The sequence below is a fragment of the Blennius ocellaris genome, assembly GCF_963422515.1.
Source record: "Blennius ocellaris genome assembly, chromosome: 9".
Taxonomy (NCBI): domain Eukaryota; kingdom Metazoa; phylum Chordata; class Actinopteri; order Blenniiformes; family Blenniidae; genus Blennius; species Blennius ocellaris.
In genome coordinates, this window is record NC_137658.1 from 15,123,795 (window position 1) to 15,147,313 (window position 23,519).

Genomic DNA, 23,519 nt, shown 5'->3' on the forward strand with positions numbered 1-23,519 from the left:
TCCGTTTAAAAAAAACAAAAAACTTCATGCTGACAAACTCATTTCTTTTAATTCAGGCATTAAAACACTATTTGCTCAGGCTTTCCATTAAACAACAAACTTTACTAATTGCATTATCCTTATAAAACTTATACTTTATTTATTCTCATTTTATGCCATTCTAAACTGCTTTGTTTTTATTTATTTCATAATTTTAATCGTTTAAGATTAAGCTTTTAATTGCCTTGTTTTAATGCATTTCCTGCTGCTTTGTAGAGCACCGTGAATTGCATTAGCTTGTGTCTGAGTGGTGCAATAGAAATCAATTTGCTGTCTTTTACTTGCTCTGTATGGACACTGTAAAATAGCTCAAAGTTGAGTAGTACGACAGTGAAAGTAATCCAGCATGATGATTACAAAGAGTCAAACGCACATGTGATACTCTTGCAGTTGATAGTTTGAGCATACACTGTTACTCCTGACAGCTTCTTGTGTGCATGTAGCATTAATTCTGAGTGACTGATGTAAATTGTGTTGCTTTTTCGCACTCCATGCGACTGCGGTGTTTATTTCACCCCGTTGGCCGCAGACCTGATGGCCGCAGTTATAAAAATAACGCGCAGATACCAATCTTAATGTGTTTTGAGTGTTTATTTGCCGCTTCCTCCGGTGTCTGCAGCGAGAGGACACTTCGCTCCCCATGTCGGCTCGCGCTCCTGTCATTACGTAGCCTCGGCTTCGCACGGCGGGCGCGTGCTGGCGTGCGCGCTCCCGTGGCTCTATTGTGTTTTTATCCACGGGGGGAGACCACCGGGGCGACAGGGGGCTACCAAAAACCATGGCGGACGAACAAGAAATAATGTGCAAACTGGAGAACATCTTGGAAATACGGTGAGGCTCCGGCTGTCGAACGACACGAACATCTGCCAGATGTGCGGCTCGTCTCGTCCGGAGAAACGTTATTTTAGCTTAGCTTTAGCCGTCTGGGACTCCTTGGCTTTTGTTACAGAGCTAGCTAATATTAGCTCTACTGCCTACGAATACTTCCTCCTACAGCATCCTGTGGCTCCAGTCTTTAGTCTGCTTTTTTTGTTTCCTTGACACGGCTGCAAACGGATCCAATGTGGGATTATGACACTCAAGCGAAAGTTTTGGGTCCAATGCATCAATATTCCAGATGTTAGCGCCAGATGTTCGCTGTCTGTCTGCGAGGCAGCTACCTAGCCTAGCTGTCTGTCATTCATTTAGTGCGCAGGGAGGGAGAATTCAGTTTGTTTACATTGTAGAAGCTATGTATGCCCAGGTTATTACAGTGACCAAATTTACACGAGGCTATGTGTACTAACTAATATTACAAAATAAGCTGAGCAATGCACTTATGGAGAAATAAACAGAGTTGGAGTTTTTCCATTTCTAAATGTTTTGTTGTGTTGAGAGAAGGCTGTATGTTCTCCCTATGTGGTCTTCTGGTAATCTGGTTTCCCCAGCAGTCCAAAAATCCGTGTTTGTGGTAGTGATGGCCTCCAAAGGTTAGAGAAGTGCCCATAGGATGTGGGGTTCACGGGTTCAATTCCCACAGCGGACAGGTCATCTGAGCAAGATCCTTGACCATCATCATCTCCATGAAGTGCCTTAATGTGACTTCTCTGTTGCTTTCCTAAAAATAGGACAGCTAAATGCAGAAAGGGGGATTTCTCCCACACTGATTGATAAAAAAGGATTAGTTTGGTCATGTGAATATATGTGTGGCTGTCTGTCTCTCTGTCCGGTGGTCATGGTGAATCTTGCTCTGATTATTTTCAGAATTTGGATCAGGCATGAATGCAAACTGTTCCACTTATTGTAACTGTTGTTTTATTGATTTTATTATCTTGTGTCGTTGACATCAACCTGCCGAAGGGACAAAAGATGGAAATCAACCATTGGATATAATCTTACATATTTACATAAATATGTGTTGTCCCAGTTTTAAATAAATGAACTCAAACTCAATATAGAAGATTTATAGACGAAGAAATATTTTTACTTGAACAATTTAGCATAAGATAAGATTGCAGAAAATAACAGCTGTTTGTTTGTATTTTTTCCTATGCAGGAATAAGACCATCCAGATGCAGAAGATCAAGTCCCGTCTAAAGATTGAGTTTGACGCTCTGGAGTCTGAGGAGAAACATCTGAAAGAGTATAAACAAGAGATGGATCTCCTTCTACAAGAAAAAATGGCACATGTGGAGGAACTGCGCCTTATCCATGCAGATATCAATGTGGTGAGCGGTTGCTGCTCTGACAGATTAACAGTCAATACAGACACCACATTACACATGGGCTTTCAAAATAACATTGATAATGCTGATGTTAAAATGTGAATTTACATCACGAATCTCTTGTTCATGAGGTCAGTTTCACTTCAGAAGTCATTTATTATGTAAGGTGCTGATCTGGAACGTTTATACCAAAGATAATACACGATGAACGCCTCAAACATCAAACTTTGCCCTTTCAGATGGAGAGCACTATCAAGCAGTCGGAGAATGACCTGAATAAGCTGCTTGAAACGACTCGCCGCCTACACGACGAGTACAAACCCCTGAAGGAGCATGTCGATGCCCTCAGGATGACTTTAGGTCTACACAGACTCCCGAACTTGAACGAAGAGGAGGAGAAGCTCTCCCTGGAGTCAGTACACACACACACACACACACACACACACACACACACACACACACACACACACACACACACACACACACACAGTTTTTCTGGCTAACAGCAAGCCAATCATTGATGCATAATACAGATATAATGTGTTTTTGAAAATGCATAGACATTTGGCCTTTCTATTACACTCTCAAGCGCCATGATAAGCTGTTTTCTCTCACCTTTGTTGTCAATATGACATCGCTGTAAAATATTATAACATTACCGCACACTCCCACTCTTCAAGGTCACATACAACAGATATTTTCTTCTAGTAGTAAATAATTATAGCATCTTGCGGAATGTACCCTAATCCTTTCATCATTACCAAGGTTTATGTTTGGAATTATTTTAGGATGCAAGACTGATGACAGTTGATGTTTCGGTATTCCTTCACATAATGTTGCATCACAATATCAAGTACAATATTCAGTCATAGCAAAGCGGCCACAAGTTCAGACTGAAGCAGATGCAGCAGTTAATCAGACTTGCTGAGCCATCCATGATTGGTAAGTTTAATTAGATCCCATGTAGATTTTGGAGAAGAAAAAAAGACACCCAAGAATCAAGCCTTGTGGTACGCCTTATCCACTCCTCATTCAATTTTGGGCTTAGATTCATAGTTGGAGTTATAGATCTGAATCCATATTCCTTGTAGCTTCAATCATATGACTGTTTCTGACGGTTTGTGTGCTGGAGAGCCAGTGTATAGAAGATTAATTAATATGACATTTTGTACAGTGATCAATCATATCTTCTATAAGATCCATCTTGTAATGAAAAAAAACAGTGGAACACTGTGAACTATTTAACATACATTTCTGAAATAGATATTTTATTCTGAAGTGGGGAAAAAACTCAAACTAACTAGCTTAAATGAAGTGTAGAAAGAATAACTTTCAATTTTGGAACTGACCCACTGCTTTAGTAATTTTCTTTTATGAACACGCTTTGACAAACTTTAATTATTGAGTTTACTACTTCTCTCTAGCTCACTGTGATGGAGCAACAAACAAATCCAACTTTGTAATTTGTCAACAATAGGTTATCGTTCAAGATGAAAGTAATTGAAAATGGTTTCAAAAGGGGGCATGTAGTATGAAAGCCAATGGCTTTGGCTTGTGTTTCTCACAAACTGCCTCCAAATATTCAGACACAGGGAGAGGACAGACAGCAGTCTGGGAGCTTCATAATTTGAAGAAGTCTAAGAGGAATTCAGTTGATGTGTTGTTGACAGATTCTAAGAAAACAGAGATTAATTAGCTCACAGAGAGAGATGGGGACAGTGCAAGTCATTAGGGGAGTATTTCTAAAGCAAGTAGGGCATTTAACCCAAATCAAATGTCCTGTTGTCTTTTTCTTTTAATTCACAGATTTGAAAATCCCTTCCAAATGTCCAAAGTGTGCCAATACTGTATTTATGTAACTGACACTAATGGTTGTGAATCTGAAATAAGGTACAAAGTCCATTGGAGTGGCAATTGTATTGCCAAAGTTCAACATGTTTGTAAGCAAGCCAAAAAGACAATAGAAATGGTAGACGGTGCAGTCAGTACACAGTAGACTTTTTTTTTTATTATAACTGTTTATGATTTCCTTGAATTGAAATTGCATTGTGACCAATGTACTAACACAAAATTTATTACGCATGCAATCATGCGTATAGTTATAAATATCCATGGAATAGTCTTATTGCCTGTCCTTCTGATAAATAGGGGTACAGCAGTTTATGACACGGACAAGATTTATTGGCTGGTTTTGTAGGGTAGCCAAGTTCTCCTAAGAAAGCTGTTGACATGATAGACCAAGCTAGGTTATAACAGTCGGGCACTTTGGCAAGACGTGTCAAAGCACACATTGACATCATAGCTCTCAAATGTCAAAGGCAAATGGATGTGTCCTACCCTTTGATTTGAATTGTGTCAACATGATGGAAGTAATTCTTTGCAGAAGACAAGCTGGTGCTAAAATTTAAATGTGATGCAAGATTTGTAAAAAAAAAAAAAATAAATAAAAATCTGAAAGGCATTTGGATCGAGTTCAACTGTGAAATGTTGAATAGCCTACAATGGTGATGTGAGTGGTGCTTCAGTAGGATGCATTGCCAAAAGAAGTCTGAGAAGGCTCAATGGCTGATCCTGATGGGATGTTATATGAGTATTTATGGTCGTGGCACAAAGTAGTGACAGCGAGAGCTTTGGATTCAGACACGGTTGCATGATGCGTTATTTCAGCGCTGCGTCGACGTGCGCATATGTAGCAATCATACCACGACAAGCACCACTGCAGATGTACGTTGTTATCACAAACCAACACGCTCAGAGACGAGGCTAAATCATCTGAGTGTCCGTTGCTAACCTGCTAATCCCCGGATGTAAATCAAAATAGTCCAGTGTTTGTTTGGCCGGCACTGCTCAAAGCATCCCTCTTGTCTATACACTTTGCCCAGGAGGCTGGAGTCTCATCCAAACCGGACAACAAATAGGATTGCAACTGTTAAAAGTGTAGATCTGTGAAGAGGTGCTTGGCCACAGGCATGGGTTTCCTCTTTTTTTCATTTTTTTTTCATTTTGCTAACTGACTGACTGTAATTACTGTATCGGTGTCATGCCACACCTCTCTACATCCGTTTGCCAATAAAAGCCATCTCGCCTGTCTTGGCACGCAAACTTTAGTCATACACTAAAATGTGGGCACGCCGTTTTTTTTTTTTTTTTTATCGTTATCTGTGGAGACTCGCACAAATATTCAGTTGTGTTTCGTTTATTTACTCTCGGAGGTAAGTGCTGGAGTATGTGCTGGAGGTTGGTTGGTTTCACACCTCGCGTGTTTAGGTTGACGCAGTTGTTGGTTTTTTTGGGGACCGAGTGTCGTGCCGCCGTCGCACTTTGGCATGACGTCAACATAATTGGACATGGGTTGCACCAAGGTGTGTCCCAACCGCCTCAGGAACTCTCAAAGTTGGAGCTAAAATACCTCCCCTCGTTTGACGGGATTGCTCCGAAGACATACACGTATTTGATTAAAGTTGGTAAATGATACGAGCAATAACTGGAGCCAAGCCAAAGTTTCAAGGACTTCAGCAATGCACTGCGTATCCTGTTTAGTGGATATTTTATGGAGGTACGTTTCAGCTGCTTGTGTAAAATGGTGCGGCGTGAAAGGCCTGAAAATTGTGTGGAATTCGCCCGGGAGCGTCATCGACGTGGCGCTCCCCATGTCTCCACGCTCAGTGGCGCTGGAAACGTGGCACTGCGCCAGTTGGTCCGGTAGTCAAATTGGAGCGTCGACGTAGTTACGAAGAGAAAGCTGCAGGGAGAGCAGGCAGTACGTCAGCGCAACCCATTAATGCCACAGGTTCATAAAAGTGTCAATGTTCAAGTCTCACCTGCTGAAACTTTAAGGCTTCAGGACTGATTCTGCTCTCTTCTCATGCTGATTCCGAGTCATCTGCTGCCAAGAAAATGCCACCGACTTTTCACAGAGTAGCAACTGTAAATTCTAACCATTGAAAATGAATTTCAGGAGTTAAATATAATCCATTATTAAAATAAAATAAAAAATCCAACTTAACAATTGATATTTGAAGTTTTTAAACTGCATTGGTTGGGCACTGCAGCTGTCTATTTACAATTCTAACTGCAACTGAACACTTCAAGAGCAACGCACTTGGAAGTTTTTAACCGTAGGGGACACCTGCAATCGCAACAGTATTATTTAATCTACATGTGTTTTTTCCACCATCCTGTATAGGTTGTTAAGCTGTCCACCATAATAGTTTACACATTATTACATTACATTACACTCGAGGAAAAATCCACTGTAGTTCATTCCAACGAAATTCGTGAAATATAATTTGTTGCATTTAAAGTCATGGTATTCACCCATATTTTGCTGTTGTTCGGTGCAGTCAGTGGTCACATGTTAAAACTATATGTTTAATCTATAAAGATTTAGAATCTTTGGGAGATTTTGGGGTCTTTCTTCTCTCACAGATGCATTTCATGACTGCCAGCTCTTAGGAGGTAAATCACTTTATATTCCACCATTTCTGGCATAATGTTATCCAGAAGGCAGTTGAATTAAAACAAAAACAAAATCTGAATCCAGTCTTCTTGAAGATTTGACCTGTTATGTAGACAGTGTCGCTCACAGTCTTAATAGTCATTATTATTTCACATTTTGAGGTTATAAGTTTATTTTCACAGAAAACAGGCTGCAGACATTGTGTTGTGCCACAAGTTGCTCTCCGAACTGCACGAAGGTCAGATGTGTTTGAATTCATGCTTCGTCTTGCTAATTAATTAAAGCGGCGGCGGTGAGCTCCGCCAGCGTAAGCACACACACACACACACACACACACACACACACACACACACACACACACACACACACACACACACACACACACACACACACACACACACACACACACACACACACACACACACACACACACACACACACACACACACACACACACATGCAGTCCCTCTCCCTCGTAAGGTACAAATCATCTTCCAGGACACATAAAGAAGTCCAGTTGACCTAATTCCATTCATTTCAGATGCCTCTTGCCTGGACAAATGAGAACATGCGCAGACATATTTCGAGCAGTTTTGGGGGAGGAAAAAAAAAAAAACGCCCTCAGAATTTTGTTGGAATTTGAAAAGACAGCTTGAAAAGTTCTAGATTTCCAGGACTGCTTTGGATTCATGATGAAGATGAAGAAAAAACAGACTTATACCAAATAACCTACGCCTGTGTTCCACTGCAAAAGGCCACAGAGTGGAAAAGCTCAAGTATCTCCCTAATGAGAGAATACCGCACATAGATTTTATTATTGAGGGCCTAAAGTTTTTTTTTCGGGGGGGGGGGGGGGGGTTGCTGTTTTTTTTCTTTTTCTTTCAATGAGCTGATGAAGCCACTTCATCAAAACATTTTCCGATACATAACCATGTCCAGTTGACCTCATTCAGTTAATTTAATATGCCTCTTACCTGAAAATATGAGAACCTGCACAGACATACTCCCTCATTCTTTCTCTTACCTGCACTTTTGCCAAAAACCTCTGATACGACCACCAAGAGAATAAAAAAAAAGAAAAGAAAGGATGAAGAAGCCATCTTTATTCATACCCTTAATCGCTGACATACATTGGGATCACTAGTCGCTAGTGTCTAAACTCTGGCGTCTTCCAACAAGGACATACATGTTAAGTTAAGTGGCGACTATAAATTGCTTGTTGTGTGTGTGTGTGTGTGTGTGTGTGTGTGTGTGTGCTCGGGTGATTCATTTTCTCTGATGAACTGTCCACCTGTCCAGGGTGCACATTTCCTTTTTGCCCAGTTCGCTGGGACCGGCTCCAGCGCCCCGTGACCCAAAGTTAAATAAAGTTGGTATAGAAGATGGGGGGAGTGAATAGATTGAAGTGAACTGGTGCTGCTTTTAAGTGCCGCAGCACTAATGAATCTTAAAAAGTGGTCTCGAAACGCACACTAGTAGTATATTTTAAATCCTCCGTGGCTGTTTTGCTGATCCCAGTGCTATTATGAAGGACCCTTGAAGGGTTTAGCTTTTAAACAGAAAGGTATTTGCCTCTGGAACAGGTCCTGTTAAGAAATGAAGTCCAATAAATGTTCCTCTCCATGGGGCGAGGATCACTTGCTTCAGGAACCAGTGAAGCTGCTGGTGAGAAAGGAAACCCATTTCAGGCTTCACAAAGTCCCTGTTAACCACATTGTTGGAGGTACATGGGTGCGGGCGTGGGGTGGGGAGGCGTGGGACCGGGGGTGGGGGGTTGGGGGGGGGATGGTGTTCAGGAGGATAGGAAGGGGAGTCCAGACTCCCAGCAGCACCAACTCCCCAGCGCTGTGCAGCTTTACTGTGTGACTCACAGTTGAAGAAGGTGAAGGTTATCCGAGCTTTGAACAAAGACTCTCCGGTATCCGGGGAAGTAAAAGCGCCGGCTTTTCAAGTGTCGTGAGCCGTCGCCGAGGTGGGAGGAGCCAACGGCCGCGGCTTCTGTCTTTGCAACACGTGATTGGATCATTTATAATTAGTTTGATTGATGTTGCTCTTGTTTCACGAGGGCACGTTGCAGGAAAGGACTTGTCATCAGAGAAGCTTCTTTCCATGCACAACCTGTTTGCCAGAATTGATTCTGCCAAAAATCTGTCGCTGATCTCTCTCACCTGCGAGTGCGGCTGTCAGGAGGTGAAGTCGGCGCTCACTTTTTTGAGGTGGGGGAAAAAAACTTCCAAAACTTGAGAGCACACAGGGAATTAAAATAAAATATGAATAGTCATAGTTTTTTAGTTTTTTTTTTGTCATTGAGAAAAACCTCTTTGCTGAGCTGATTTAAAGCTGAACCAGGGCTGACTTGGCAGGCTGCTCCTCTTACTTTGGCTGTGAATTGTGTGGAGGCTCGGGGGGGATGAGTTCACTCCTTGCCAGGTGGTCGTCATCTCTGCTTTCCTTTCAGTGGCACGTTCCTTGATGTTTCCCCAGTGTATGCCTCACTTAAAAAGTTAAGGTTCATCACTTGTTGCTCTTCTGAGTTCCTCTTTCTTTCTTTCTGGGTTTTTTTTTCCTTCTTTTTTTATGTTTTGCTTCTCCGCAGACAAAAACTGGGCCCCAGAGAAATTTTACGATGGCGTCAGGGGAAATGCGGGAAGCATTATTTGCACTTTGTACCATTAGTAATTGTACCTAATTGTACTGCACAGTGATCATATTCGAAGGTGTGACTGCAGTTTCGGAGGGGGGGGGGGGATAAATCACACCTTGGAAGCCCGCGGGGGTGTGGGCTTGATTTTAAGATCCTTTTGTGAGGTGATAAATTAGTACAAAACGTAGAGCCGAACACCTCACAACAGGAATAAAAAAAAACAAACCCCAACAACAGCACGTCGAAACAACAGCAGCCCCAAATCTATAATATTAATGTAATGACTGTGTATTTATTTGTTGAGAGCTCTTGTAAATACGCTCTGCTGTTTGTGGCTTTTGGGGGGGAGAAAAAAAAAAAGTAACACGTTAAATTTGGTCTGCGAATGTTCCAAACTTCTGCTCAATCACAGACTTATTTTGAGAAGAACCAGAGTGTAATGAAATGGGATATCACTTTTTTTTTTTTTTGAAAATGGGCCAGTCAGGCATAAAGTCCAAGGCCACATTTCTTCCCCAGTCCTCCCCTCCACTCCCCCCCCCCTCCCCAACTCCCCCACCATCCACACACACACACACACACACACACACACACACACACACACACACACACACACACACACACACACACACACACACACACACACACACACACACACACACACATGCATGCATGCAGAGAGACAAACAATCTCACAATGACTGTGCTTTTGCGCAGAGTTACACATGAAAAAAGAAAAAAAAAATGTGTTCGCTCCACTATAACGTTCTTCAATTTAAGTCTCGCTTTTATTTGGCTTTGCCTCTCCTCATCTCCCGACACACAGACGGCGCTGGACGGGGCTAATCTCAACTGTGATGTGATTCATGAGCCCCAAATAAAGACTCGCAGCTACACCGGCTTTCTCTCGTTCTGCTTCCCAACAGTTACTTCGAGAAGCAAAAAGCGGAGTGGCAAAAAGAGCCCCACGAGCCCGCCATCCCAGAGTCGCTCGCTGCCGCCGCCGCCGCCGCGCAGCAGCTTCAGGTGTCCAGGAAGCAGGACGCCCGCCAGACGGCCACCTTCAGACAACAGCCGCCACCCATGAAGGTACCGACTCACTTCATCGGGAGCGATTATGGGAATCAGTCTCACGAGCAGTCGAGACAAAACCATTTGTCTCCCGGGAGCCATATCAGTCGTAATGTTCATAACAGCGACGCTCCTCAAGGGTGCTTCCACACCTGCTAGTGTGCAGACCAAGGCGTGACCCTGAAATGGATTAGGAGGTAAAGAAAGGATTTTAGTTAGTTTGTGTTCACGACTGCCTCTGTTGCTCTGGTGCAACCGACTGTCCCAACATCATGTTCCCATGACTACTAAACTCGTTGACATGTTTATGAGGCTACAAATGATGCTTCCCCCAAGGTTTGTGGAACTCATTGATTCCCTGGTTTCCTTCTCTGCATTATCTGTTCCCGCCGTATAAAACGCTCTGCACATCGTGTTGTACTCTGGAGAAGCTCTTCTCAGAGACTTCACGCTGTTGTTTTGGTGGTTGACATCTATCCTGCCGCACCACAGGTGTGAAAGCACCTTAAAAAAAAAAAGTTTAAAAACAAGTTGAACCGCCTCCACTTAGAATATGCATCTGCCAGTAGGACGAGCGCCGGAGTCCAGATTCAAGCTTTTCAGCGCAGAGTTTCTCTCTCTGCCTCAATCATGCCATTAGCGGTGTTTCTCCACGTCGCCATCGGAAGGAAGACAAACTGCAGCATTAATAACTGTAACCTCTATAGAGATTCTCGTGGCTGGGCAGTCTTCCAATCATCCTTTACCACCAGCTTGCACACGCAAACGTATGAAATGATTGGAAATATTTACAAATACATGGACCAGAAGAAGCTGCAACAAATGGAGACGCTGCCATGTTGGATCTTCATGAAGTCGTTTTTTGTATTTGCCCGACGAGTAAAAATATTGGCATCAGGCGCTGATCAGTTTAAATGAAGACGAGTCGGACTCCTCTTGACTGGCTGTTTTCAAAATTGCTGATTTGTCTCCACTTTCCATTGCAGGCCTGCCTGTCCTGCCACCAGCAGATCCACCGTAATGCTCCCATCTGTCCGTTATGTAAGGCCAAGAGCCGCTCCCGCAACCCAAAGAAGCCCAAGAGGAAGCCAGATGAGTAGATCCCACACGCTACTCGCACCTGCAGCTCCAGCGAGCAACCGGTCCAACTCCCCGACCTCTTACCAGCTGTGTCCTGTACATGTGATTACATGACTGAAGTAACAGGACCACTTCCAAACGGCCCCCCTGCTTTAACAAGCCGTCTTAGTAATTCGCTCACCATGTGTCCAGAGGTGTTTGTGTTTATCAGTGCTTTGGATGTGTTTATAATATGTAACTGTGTTTACTAGAGCTAAACAATGTAAATGCAATCATGCAAAAAAAAAAAAAATTTGCCCCAATGCTGTTGCTATTGTTCATTGCCTTAGATGTTTTACTGTATTTTTATTTTATTTTTATTTGTTTTCTTGCATTGCATGCTCCTAGCCATGGCTGTCTGTTGTGTATTTTTGTGCCAATATGTAATCTAATAGGTTGAATTTACGAAGCTAAATACAACACAGTGTTGGTTCAATGTTTACAGCAAAACTGGAGGGAAAGGAAAAAAAAGGCCAGACTCATTTGCTTGGAATAGTCTTCTGTATTCAACTTTAATACAGTGTTAAGAAAATAAAGAAGCGGTTTTGTACTAACCCAGTCTGTCTGTTTATTTTTACACTTAAAACGAATCCCAGACATCCAGTTGTGGTGTTTTCGAATGTGGACATGATTGCAGGCTCTTTGAATTGACTGCACATTTGTATTTAAGCCACAGACGTTGTAATCGCCAACCTTTGATCCTTGTCAGGTCAACAATTCTTTCATCCGAAGTAGATCCAACACCCGTCACACCCTCGGGGAGAGCAGGTGTTTCATAGGGCCATTTTGTCTGTCGCCCAGGTTGAACGTATAACTGGAATAAAATGAAAAATACTCTGGAAAAATGCTTAAATTCAAGTCTGTCTTACATTGAGTAATGGACACAAGTTAATGGCTTCAGCAGAGTGAAGCTGTTAGACTTTCATGAGTGTTCCAATGGGTGCAAACCACTTACTCCACTCTACTCATCCCACAAATGCGGGTTCCTTAGAAAATTCTTCAGAAAGGTGTAAGCTCTATTGTCGAGAAGCAAAATTACAAGGAAGAACTCCTGTACCAAGCATTGGATTATGTTGGTCTCGCACTCCTCCTGTGCTCCTGCTTTTAAAGCTCCATTAGTTTTGCTTACACATGCCAGCCTTCCTGGGTGTTTGATAAGACGGGTCAATCTTTTCTTTTTCTCTCTCTTACAAAATATCATAGTGCCTCTAATTCATTCAGTTCATAGTGCTATGGATGTAAACAATGGGTGGTTTTAGTCAGTGTTTGGAAATAAAGCGGCGGAAATATGCTTGACTCCACGCCATCATTGTGTCTTTGGCTGTATTAATACTGCGCCCAACATGTCTGCAGCTATCTGTCTGAAAAAGGACAGCCAGGTCTCGCTAAATGAGTTCCTGTAGCGTTTTTGTCAGGGTAACCCCTCATTTCATCTGTTGCTAGGGCAACTCCACGTTCCTTAGTGGTTGCTAAGGCAACCCCAGGTTGCTGTGACCCGCGTATCTTCGCCAAGTAGTTCCTCCCAAATCCGGCGAGGGGCATTAGAGGGCTGTGGGAGATTTGTGCTCCCACAAAAGCACTAAACTCTGCAAGAAAGTGCTCAGATTAGTCCTCAATAAAACTCCCCAAAACATAAATCACTCAGTCATTGGCACCGTTCATTTAAGAGTTGATTTTAAAGGGAGATAACACGACTTGTCTCCTTTACCAAAACTGTGCCACAGTCCAAAGTGGTGGTTTTTTTGGGGGTTTTGTTGTTTCTCTCCATCTACAACGCTTTGGAATAACTCCTCTAACACCACAACCTGGCGAGCTGTCAGTCAGCTTCTAAAGACTGTCTTTAAAAGCGTCTGTGACATAAACGGAAGTCGGAAGTCTCTACTAGACCAGGGATCTGGAGCCAAAAGTAGCCCATTTACTCCATCACACAAAATGGTGTATCAGATTTTTACGGTTACTTCCATTTCGTGTCTGACGCACAGATGGCTCAGTAGACTAACCACCATTTGCATCACAGCCTGAAACAAAATTGTTAAATAGTTCAATTAAGTGTGTCTTAATTGTAGTTTTTAAATTTCAGAAATGCAACATTAATTACAGTTCTGACAAATACAGCAAACCGTTATACTATACCAGCTTTTGAAGCTGTGAAATACAACAGAAATTAGACTTAGATATAATAAATAACTTGACTGAATGTTTTAGTTTTTTTAGGGAACTGAAAAGCTGAAGGAAGATATTAAATAGTGAGTTATAGAAGAAGAATTTAATAATTCTGGCTTCTTCTTGTGACCGTGCAATGATGTAAATGTGTGTTTTATTTATATGAACATATATTTACTTGTTTTGCAGCTCCAGACACTTATGTTTTGTGAAAGGATAATTGTGTTATGATACAATTGTATCTCATCTATCGCATTGTTTTATATTTATTTGGACAGTCTGTAAAGCACTAATAACTTCAGAGAAGAGTTTCATAAATAAAGTTAATCACTCTTGTTGCGAACCAGTCGGACTCTCGTAAACGTGATCTTGACAGATGAGCCTCTAAAAGCGATCGGGCTTGTTAAAGTCACTCACTCCGGCCTGTGTTTAGTCTTTGGGACTTGCAGTTGTGTCTTCTTCCTCCTGATAAAAGTCTCCAAGGCCGGAGGAGGAGCCGGTGTCTGCCCGCGCGCACACACACACCGCAGGAGCCCGGCCAGGCCCCGGCGGTCCGGCTCGGCCTCGGCAAGATATTACACATTCAAGTCTCGTTAAAGCAACAAAACTGAGTCAGGCGGTCAGGATTACATAGACCTCCGTCAGGTGGCCCTTTAACGTTCTGACCCTCTGTGGTGATCAGTGGAGGCGGGGCGGGCCTCCGTGACTCCCGGGGGGGTGGAGGCTCTCTCTCTCCCCCCGCCGGGTGTGGAGGGGGGGGGGGGCTCCGTGTCCCCGCTGCTCGGGACGGTTGCAACCTCAGTGACCTCGAAACTCGGCCCCGGTCCCGTCACTCCCTCTGGAAACCTCCATGCCTCTTGTCTCCTCCTCCTCTCCTCTTCCTCCTCGTCCATTTTCTTCCGGATAATAAACAGTTTTAAACTGTTTTAACGCGACCTGCTAAAAACACCATCATGTTCACCGCGGGTGATGACTCACCACGTCCATTACAAAACAACACCATTAAAAACAAGTAAAAATAGCATTTCCCAACCAGACATTTTTGTCCGCGTTTTGTACAAATTTTACGAGAGAAAAACTAACAACTGCGTAGAATTTAAACAGATTCTCTTCCTTCTTCATCTTTCGTTAACACTTCCTGCTATCAGCGAGTCATCACCGCCACCTGCTGGGCAAACTTTGTAACTACAAATTCAATTTCATTCTCTGATCACATTAACCATGACTGTCACGTGAAAAGGGGGAAAAACAAACGTATTCAATTGGCTTATTTAATTACATTCCATGTTGATACTGTGGCATTGAATTTATAGAATGGTTTGTATGGACAGACAAGTATAACATTGCCAATGCGTTGTTACAATGTTTACGTTTATGGTGAAATAGTTCATTGCAAACTTATTCTGTGCAGCAACTTCTTGTTTTCGGCACACAAACACAACTAATGAGTCCTAGTCTCCGGGATATTTGAAGAGAAGGACACATTGAAGCAGGTTGCTGAACACTTTTCAGACTAAATCCATAATTAAGAACCTATCCTTCCCGCTCACACAATTTCCTTACACCGAGGGAAATCCAGCACAGCTTTTTTCCCACTTTCTATCCGAAGAATCATGGTTCAGAGGTGCAGAACTGAGTATAGCAGAACGTCTCTCCAGCCTGCTGCATTTTGACTGTATAATGCTCCTGTTTGTTTAGTATGTTGGTGTATTTGCACTTAATTGCAAATACATTTATTCATTAAATTTTGTTTAATTTCAGTACATTGTATGTATTCTTGTATGTAATCTTTGTATTGTTTTGATGCTCTAACCACACACATTCCTATACGGGATTTATAAAATACCTTTCGAATCATACTTTTATAAGTAGATTTATATTTCTTACATTTTGAAATAAATGTCTGGTAATTTGTAACGACTCCTCATTTGAACTAATTAGTATTTTGTATTTGTTTTTAACCCAAATACTGATTTCAACCTAAGATATTTGGAAATATCCCGAAGTGAAGAAAAGAACTATTCATGTATAAAGTATTTGCTATGCAACAAAAGTAAACCTTTCAATAATGAATTGACCTAATGAAGTAACAAGTGCGCATCAAGCAGGCTGCTGGGATGTTAAGTAGAAATAAAGAAAAGCAGAACGCCACCACTGTGAGTGAAACAAGAGCAGAAAAAGGCATATTAAAGTGAGGAGAAGACAAAACAGAAATGAATGACATGCTGTAACATATAATTTCAGTCTAATTGAGTTGCTTATGTAAATCTCTCCATAGTGGGAGGGATCACAGTCACCAGGGCCATCTCTAACTATGAGCTTGATCAAAAGGGGCAGTGTTTTTAATGTGAGAAGCTTTTAGAAATGTTAATTATAATGCTTACCTCAGATATTTGTACATGTCATAACATAAACAGCTAAAGTCCCTGTTGCTGCAGTTTTCAGGGCTCGTTCCCAGTGGTGCACCCTCACAGGACAAGAGTCATTGATGTTATCAGTAACAACTGTACTCAAAGTATCTCCAGTTATAAAGCTCTTTGTATTTCATTGGAGGAGCTGATCGCTTTCATTTTGTCAGCGCTCTTTGAAGGTGACTCTGGGTGTTTGCATTTAAAGCCCCCTTTGAATTTTGTCCCGTTTGCTTCTGCCCGGATAAATAAATAAAACGTCACAGTGCGTTTGTGCGATGCCAGGAATCCTGACTCTTGTGCCATCTGCTGCGAGAACGTGATGCGTCTCAGCCCCTCTCTCCCGCTCTGATCGTGGAACGGCATTGAAAGCAAGGGTGGGTTTGGCAGAGGGACAGCTGACTGGCTTCTCCTCTAAAGCTTCTGACAGTCACGCAGCTGACGCTAAAAATGGCTGCTTCAGTGTGAGTCAGGGAAGCAGGGTGATAACAGGACACGGGCGACACACCGGCTACCTTCCAGATAAATAATTTGCTATTTCTTTCAGCCTGTGGGCCCTGATAGGGCCTGACACATTTCTTTTTATTTATTTTTTTTGTCTCGTCTATTTTGCATACCACCACAGACAAAGTCACACTCACCAATCACTGAGCTTGTGTCACAACTCTGCCACCTTTCTAATTATAAACCTTCGCCTCCACTCTCCAAGAATGGAAGTTTAGCCAGGCCCATGTGTGGCCTAAAATTAGTCCCCTTCCCACCACCCCCTCAACCCCCCAACCCCCCAGCCCCAGGAAGGAGTCCTGGCCCCCTCTGTCAGTTAACACACACACACACACACACACATGCACATACACAAAACACACACATCCACACTTATGGCATACGACACTTTTCACAAGTGGTAGCAGCTCTGGAAGCATCATCCACTTTCTTAGCGTTCCCTCACGTGACTCACAATGGAGAATCTGCACAGTTGAACTTTTGGAAACACCGTCAACAAGCATCAAAGTGAGGTAGGTGTGTTCCTGCTTAAATCTGGGTCTGACTGTTGTTTGTTCGATGGGGATGAGCTTTGTGTATTACATGTTGGAGTACTAGACACCAAAATGACAAAAGGATGTCATCTGTGTGTGTGTGTGTGTGTGTGTGTGCGTGTGTGTGCGCGTGTTGTTGTCGTTTCTCTCTATGCCGCTGCAGATGGAAAGCTTCTGACTTGGCACCGTAGCCTGGAGTTGCATTATGGTTCTGGGCCAAGCTGTCAACATGAGTTTGATGGACATTTCCAAGATCTTCTCCCTGCTGCAACCCAAGGAGGAGGACGAGGACGGCGAGCAGTGCCAGGCCTTGAAAAACGCCGTGAGCAGCGATGACGTGGCTGTGCTTTCCGAGCTGCTGTCCCAGGAGGCCTACAGAAAGTCCATCAACGCCCGGAGCGGGTGGGGGGTCCCGGTAACCCCCCTGCGCACCGCTGCTGCTCTGGGACACCTGAGGTGCCTGGAGTTGTTGTTGGAGCATGGCGCAGAGGTGAGACGTGGCGAGGGCTGTTGTATTTCTTGGAGAAGTATACAGCCGTGAGACTGCTGATGGGTGTTATGCACACAGATATCCTGCTTACTGAGCAATATCACACAGAAAAGTCAGCCATCCCATAATACTTGATTCCGTCAGGTTTCTTTGATTTGCAAAGTATTTCTAAGACATTTTACTCGATGGACATTAAAGCTGCGAAAATTCACATTTGCGTCAGATCTGCGAAGCCATTTATATCTTTTCTCCTCTTCCTCCGTCTTTCTATCCATGAAGCGTTCGCCGTGATAAACGTGCTCAATGTGTGAATGATAATCTTGTTCTCTGGCACAACATATGTAGGCGACCTTTGACCTGGAGCGTCCATACATCTCCAGTGATTCAATCACAAGTGGTCAGCAGTGAAAACATCAGTCCACAATTGCACGTTGCAGCAGAGTCTTTAGGTTCAGGCACGTTCAGTATTCATATTTGAACATTTTACATTTACTCTGGACATTATAAATTAAGCTTTCAAACATAGATTTTTAGCACAAGTCCACATGAATTCATTAGTGTTGCACACAGAAATAAAAACCCCATCGATGATGGTGTAACCGGAGTGAACAGACACCAGAAGGAGACGAAATCATTGGGAAAACACTGCTGCTGAATGTGGTGTCTGTGACAGTAGCCACACAGCTGAAGGGAACCAGATAACACTGATAACAGAACAGATTCAAGTGGCACAAATACCGAAATGGCCTTCAATGGGATACCTTTTATTTTTCAAGCGTAACAGAATCTTTTTGCACAAACACATCTATTCATGAGAATTCTATGAATGCCTTTCGCCTCCTCCGACTCGAGCCACGAGGAAACGATGTCCGTCTGCTCACACTGAAGCTTTGGCTTCCAGCGTGAGCTCACCACAGATTCATTGACACACTGCCGAAGGATTGTGTCCACCTCCAGGATGTGACCTCAGTGATGAGAGCTCACTGTTTTCCTCAGTGAGAGTGCTTACCTGTAGCCAGATGGGAAGCTCATCACCATGAACAAGAATTGTGATTTTTATGCACCGCTAATGTGTTCATTTACTGACGCACCATTACACAAAAATGCATTTATTGCAGCCACTGTGGTTTAAATGATTTCTATGCCAGCCCTAATGACCACAAGGAACTCTTATTGGATAAATGCAATCTACCAAAACATATTATGATGTAAATAAGTGTACATTTCTATTGTTTTGTTGCTTTATTGGTGTTGTAAGTATTACTTGTATTGCATGATAATGTATAGTATCTTACAAATAGTATATCCTCTTATATAATCTCTTTGTATGCTATTTTGACATACAGCTTCATATCAAATTTGATCTCCCATAGTGAATTTATATGCTTTTAATGAATAGCATCATAAAGCTTATACTACAGTATAACATATCATCGCTGGTATAATATTCTGTCAATTGTATTGCATCTTATTGTGACATTTGATATTGTATCTTAAAATAATGTATTATATCGTCTCATAAAGGAATAACTCTGTTGGCAGTGATTCCAAATGTTTGCGGTGCATTAATTTTAGATGATGTTGTGACATCGTGAGTCAGTTTCATCAATACAATACAAAACAAAACCCCATCATAATGTATGCGTTCAATCCCTGTCACAGTTGTCTGCGGTGCTTTGTTTTTAATCCAGATTGACAGTTTGGACGTGAAGGCCCAGACGCCCCTGTTCACAGCTGTCAGCGGGAAACATCTGGACTGTGTGGTGGCTCTGCTGAAGGCGGGGGCCGACCCCAACGGCAGCCAGTACAACAACTGCTCCCCGGTGCTGACGGCCGCCCGGGAGGGCGACATGGACGTGCTCCGGGAGCTGCTGCGCTTCGGGGCCGAGGTGGACGTCAGACCCAAAGTTCCCGAGTGGGCCTCCAACGCCACGGCCTGCAGAGGGCCCCTCTACATCTCGGCCGTGTACGGACACCTGGACTGCTTCAAACTGCTGCTCCTGCACGGGGCCAACCCCAACTACAACTGCACGGACGAGAAGATGCTGGCCAGGATAAAGCAGCCAAAGACTGTCCTGGAGGTGTGCTTGCGTTACGGCTGCGGGGTGGAGTACATTCAGCTCCTCATAGATTTTGGCGCAGACGTGTACCTGCCCACACTCATCATTGATAAAACTACAAAGCAGAACGAAGCTCTGCTGCTGCTGCTCAAAGAAAGAGGTGAGAGGAGAGTGATATATGCGTTGAGTTGATTGAATTATTTATTTATATATTTAATTGGCACAACCACTGGTGAAACCAAGAAATGCCTTTGTTGTTAATGAATATATACTTGTTTAAAAGTGTAAATAGGGGCAGGTTCTACTAAAGTTTTGAAAGGTTTACATGTCAGATCCACATAGAATCACACACACAAATAGAAAAACAAATAATGATTGACTAAAGTAAAGTAAAACGGCAAATAACCTGAGAGATTTTTCACCCACTGTACACATTGTTAACAGAAGTTAGATACTCCTGTATGCATGTGACAAGGCTGAGAATGTAATTTTCAATCCATCACATGGTCAAATATGATCATGAGGTGGAAATTCCTGCATCGACACTTTGAAAAAGCCTCATCTGGGAACAGGTTATTACTACATCCACTAAAACTCAACTCTAAAAGGAAGAAAACTGAAAGCTCATTCTTCAAAAAGGAACTTTTTCTGCCCTGGTAGCAGAACAAATCTGTCACCTTCTGATGAAAATATACAACCATCAAATCCACTAAATGAGATGTAGAGCAGATCTGACTAAATCATGGAGAACAAGTTCTTGATTTTAGGCCTTTCTGATTAAAGTTCTTTGGTTCAGTTTTATTTGTGGCCCCATAGGGCAGAGTTTGTATGTTTTCTGTGTGCATGAGTGTGCTTTCTTCAGGTATTCCTGGTTTCCTCCTATAGTCCAAAACCATACATTTAAAGCTAATTTGCGATCCTACAAGTGTGTGTGCCTGTCCATTTTCAGTCTGGATCAGCTCATTCAGTTCAATATATGGCTCAAACACTTTGATTGATTTCTGAATGACATTTTAGACTGCGTCCCAACTTGGATTTGTTGTCTCACTTTGGTTTGCTGCTTCTGTTTCCTGGTTAGTTTGTCCCAAGACGCTGATGTCACAGACTCGGCTGGCAATCCGAGGATTCCTCCCTTTTGCTGATAAGGAGCCTGCAGTAAACGGACTGGACATCCCTGTGATACTGAGGAACTACTTAAAGCACGACCCCTCTGAAGTCATGTGAAGCCTTGTGAAGATTGTTTGTTTGTTTTTTTCTACTATTCTATTCTTATTTTAAGTACTTTGACACCCCTGATTTGATGTTTTGTGTTTTCTCACGGAAATTATTTTTACTAACAGAGATCGTAAAGACGTTCATGTTGGAAGTGTAGTACAAAGGTTGGCCACCAGAGACCACAGTAACACTGCACATTGGGCTTTGCTCAAACTTTGGGCTCTGCATTGGCAGTTTTGATCAATTTTGCGCACGCGCGCACGCACGCACACACACGAAAGCATCACACCAGGATGTCTTAGATCTCTGTTGGAAAAAAAAAAAAAACACAAACAAAAAAGAAAAGAGCTCAGTCTTGCATGTTTGGAATGAGCAGCAGGGAGAGAAGATTTGCATATCTCTCATTACTTATTGATTAAGGTTGTTATTTGGAGGCTAGAAGTTTGTAATTTTTGAAAGCTCTTTACTTAAATTTTGTGACCTGCTTCTGATGAGGATTTTCATTCTGTGGTGATAAATCTTTCCTCTGTAATACATCCAGCAAGTGAATGCGTCAGCTGTTGGGAACAGGCCCCACTTTACCAGGGAGATGATATCACAGGAAAGCCGGCACAATGCTCTCACTCGCACATCTGACGCCTCGACACCCACTTCTGTAGAGGTTTTATTTTCAACAAAAGTACAGCTATATCAGATATGGATTCATTTTTTTTTTTTTACAGCGAAGTACAACATATTCCCAGTGCTTCTTGATTACATCAAAACATATAATGTACATACAGTTGACATCTCCACTCTCCCATTCACAGTTTCTGGATTGAATAGGCAATTATTTTTCAGGTTTTTCATCTCTACAACAAATAATCCAACTGAAAAAAGGCCGGCGAGAAAGAAAATGACAAATGTTTTGCATATGGCGACAAAAGGATGCGGATATTGTGAGTAAGTTTATCTGTGAAAGGAAAGAATCCAGACCTTCAATCTAGATGGTAATATACAATGGAGTGTGTTTTCCGAGTGTGGGGTGTCAGTCTTCTGCAAGTCGTTGCTGTCTATGAAAACCACATCAAGATATGGCTGTTGACGACTTGTACCCTGACCGGTCTGAAACAACACATGTTAAACGTGAACGAGTTACTGGCTCATGTGCACCCGGGAATTTAAAAAAGAAAAGAAAAGGAAAAAGGTAAATGTGAACAACCTCTGAAGCATCCTGTTGTGGTTACATGACCAGAAAGAGAGTGAGAGAGAGAGAGAGTAAAAAAAGAAACAAACTAAATGAAAACTTCAACTGTGTTCAAAACTGTCCTCTCAGGTCAGATTAATAATTAATAAAAGAAATAAATGTAACCAATATATACATCCTTGAAACAACGTGGCCAGAATTGGTACTATTTAATACTGCTGTCAATAAATACAAGTGATATGTTCACTGGTAAAGTCAAGTCATTGTACTTCAAATAATCAGTTCTTAAGTAGAAACAAGAGCATGATATGAATTGGAGTGAAGTACACGGAGTGTGTGCGTGTGTGTGTCTGTGTGTGTCTGTGTATTCAGGATTATGTTTATTTTTAGCTCATCGCAAGAGGCTTCTAATTTATTCAGCTCTTCTGCTTGACTACAAATCTATACACAAACACCCATGATCAGTGCTAACTCCTATTTGGTTCACTGTTGTTATAGAAAAATTATACCCGTTTTTTTTTTTTTTTTTTTTTTTTTTTTTTACCTCCGCAGAAAATGGCATTTGGAGAAAAAAGATCATAAAAAAAAAAAAAAAAAAAATCAACCAGCAGTCTGGAGCGTGACAGTAATGATTAAAGGTTAAAGTAAAGAAAAGGCTTCAAAAATAAGTTTAGTCTATGGTACCCATTTATGTGGGCAAAGAGAACGCCAGTGCCTGTCAGATCAGCAATCAACAGTTCAGTCTGTGATTCAGCATGAATGAAAATAAGATTAAATTCCCCCTGGACTCGACAATAAATAAAATAAAAAAACAAAACAACTCAACAACAACAAACGAACCAGAAGCTACGACATGTGATGTGAAGTGAGCAGGAGACAGGTGGACAGAGAAAAGAACTCCCTCTAGTGAGATGGCATGGGTTCACAACGTGAGCGGTTCCGCGTCGTCGTGGGATTCAATGAGTTTCAAAAGAAAAGAGTCAATTCGGAAGTCAAAATGAAACCAAACAATCTGTTAAGAGTTGCCTTAAGTCTCATGCAAAATATTGGATGCCACAAACATGCATTTTACCTGGTACTGAGGTCTACCGCACGCTAGAACTGGAACAACATTCGTCTCCAACGCAAAATACCAATATCCAAATATATGATCTGTTCTTTTTACAGTATTTACAATGTGTAGCTGATAAAGGTAAAATAGATGATTCTTCTTTTGATTCAGAACTCAGTGCTAATAATATACTTTCAAATGTGAAACCCAGGTCGACGAATGAAAACCTGCTTCCTGCTGTATATTCAAATTAAACCATCTCTCAGCATGTTAAATAGATAAATGAACTCTATGTAGTTTCTAAACTTCTGAAATTAGATTCTTTTTGTGCAATAAAACTGCTGCTATGTAGAGTGCGATAGAGTATAATAAG

The 23,519-nt window shown here is 42.2% G+C and overlaps 2 protein-coding genes across 2 annotated transcripts; both read left to right on the forward strand.

The window, feature by feature from the left end:
* Positions 1-737: 737 nt before the first annotated feature.
* On the forward strand, positions 738-12,268 carry zc4h2 (zinc finger, C4H2 domain containing). The gene is made up of 5 exons (XM_080501989.1): positions 738-870; positions 2,075-2,246; positions 2,483-2,655; positions 10,273-10,435; positions 11,404-12,268. Exons 1-5 carry the CDS (start codon positions 818-820, stop codon positions 11,515-11,517), a joined length of 675 nt encoding a protein of 224 aa, XP_080358115.1. The 5' UTR covers positions 738-817; the 3' UTR covers positions 11,518-12,268.
* A 4,679-nt stretch (positions 12,269-16,947) lies between these two features.
* On the forward strand, positions 16,948-23,380 carry asb12a (ankyrin repeat and SOCS box-containing 12a). The gene is made up of 4 exons (XM_080502199.1): positions 16,948-17,123; positions 17,308-17,634; positions 19,326-19,854; positions 20,773-23,380. Exons 2-4 carry the CDS (start codon positions 17,350-17,352, stop codon positions 20,916-20,918), a joined length of 960 nt encoding a protein of 319 aa, XP_080358325.1. The 5' UTR covers positions 16,948-17,123; positions 17,308-17,349; the 3' UTR covers positions 20,919-23,380.
* The last annotated feature ends 139 nt before the right edge of the window (positions 23,381-23,519 follow it).

What these genes read in the sequence shown, in the direction of transcription:
- zc4h2 (XM_080501989.1), top strand. Translation starts at nt 818, where the DNA reads ATGGCGGACGAACAAGAAATAATGTGCAAACTGGAGAACATCTTGGAA. An exon ending in TCCATGCAGATATCAATGTG is followed by an intron (nt 2,247 to 2,482) that starts GTGAGCGGTTGC and finishes TTGCCCTTTCAG; the next exon opens with ATGGAGAGCACTATCAAGCA. An exon ending in AACAGCCGCCACCCATGAAG is followed by an intron (nt 10,436 to 11,403) that starts GTACCGACTCAC and finishes TTTCCATTGCAG; the next exon opens with GCCTGCCTGTCCTGCCACCA.
- asb12a (XM_080502199.1), top strand. Translation starts at nt 17,350, where the DNA reads ATGGTTCTGGGCCAAGCTGTCAACATGAGTTTGATGGACATTTCCAAG. An exon ending in TGTTGGAGCATGGCGCAGAG is followed by an intron (nt 17,635 to 19,325) that starts GTGAGACGTGGC and finishes TTTTTAATCCAG; the next exon opens with ATTGACAGTTTGGACGTGAA. An exon ending in GCTGCTGCTCAAAGAAAGAG is followed by an intron (nt 19,855 to 20,772) that starts GTGAGAGGAGAG and finishes TTTCCTGGTTAG; the next exon opens with TTTGTCCCAAGACGCTGATG.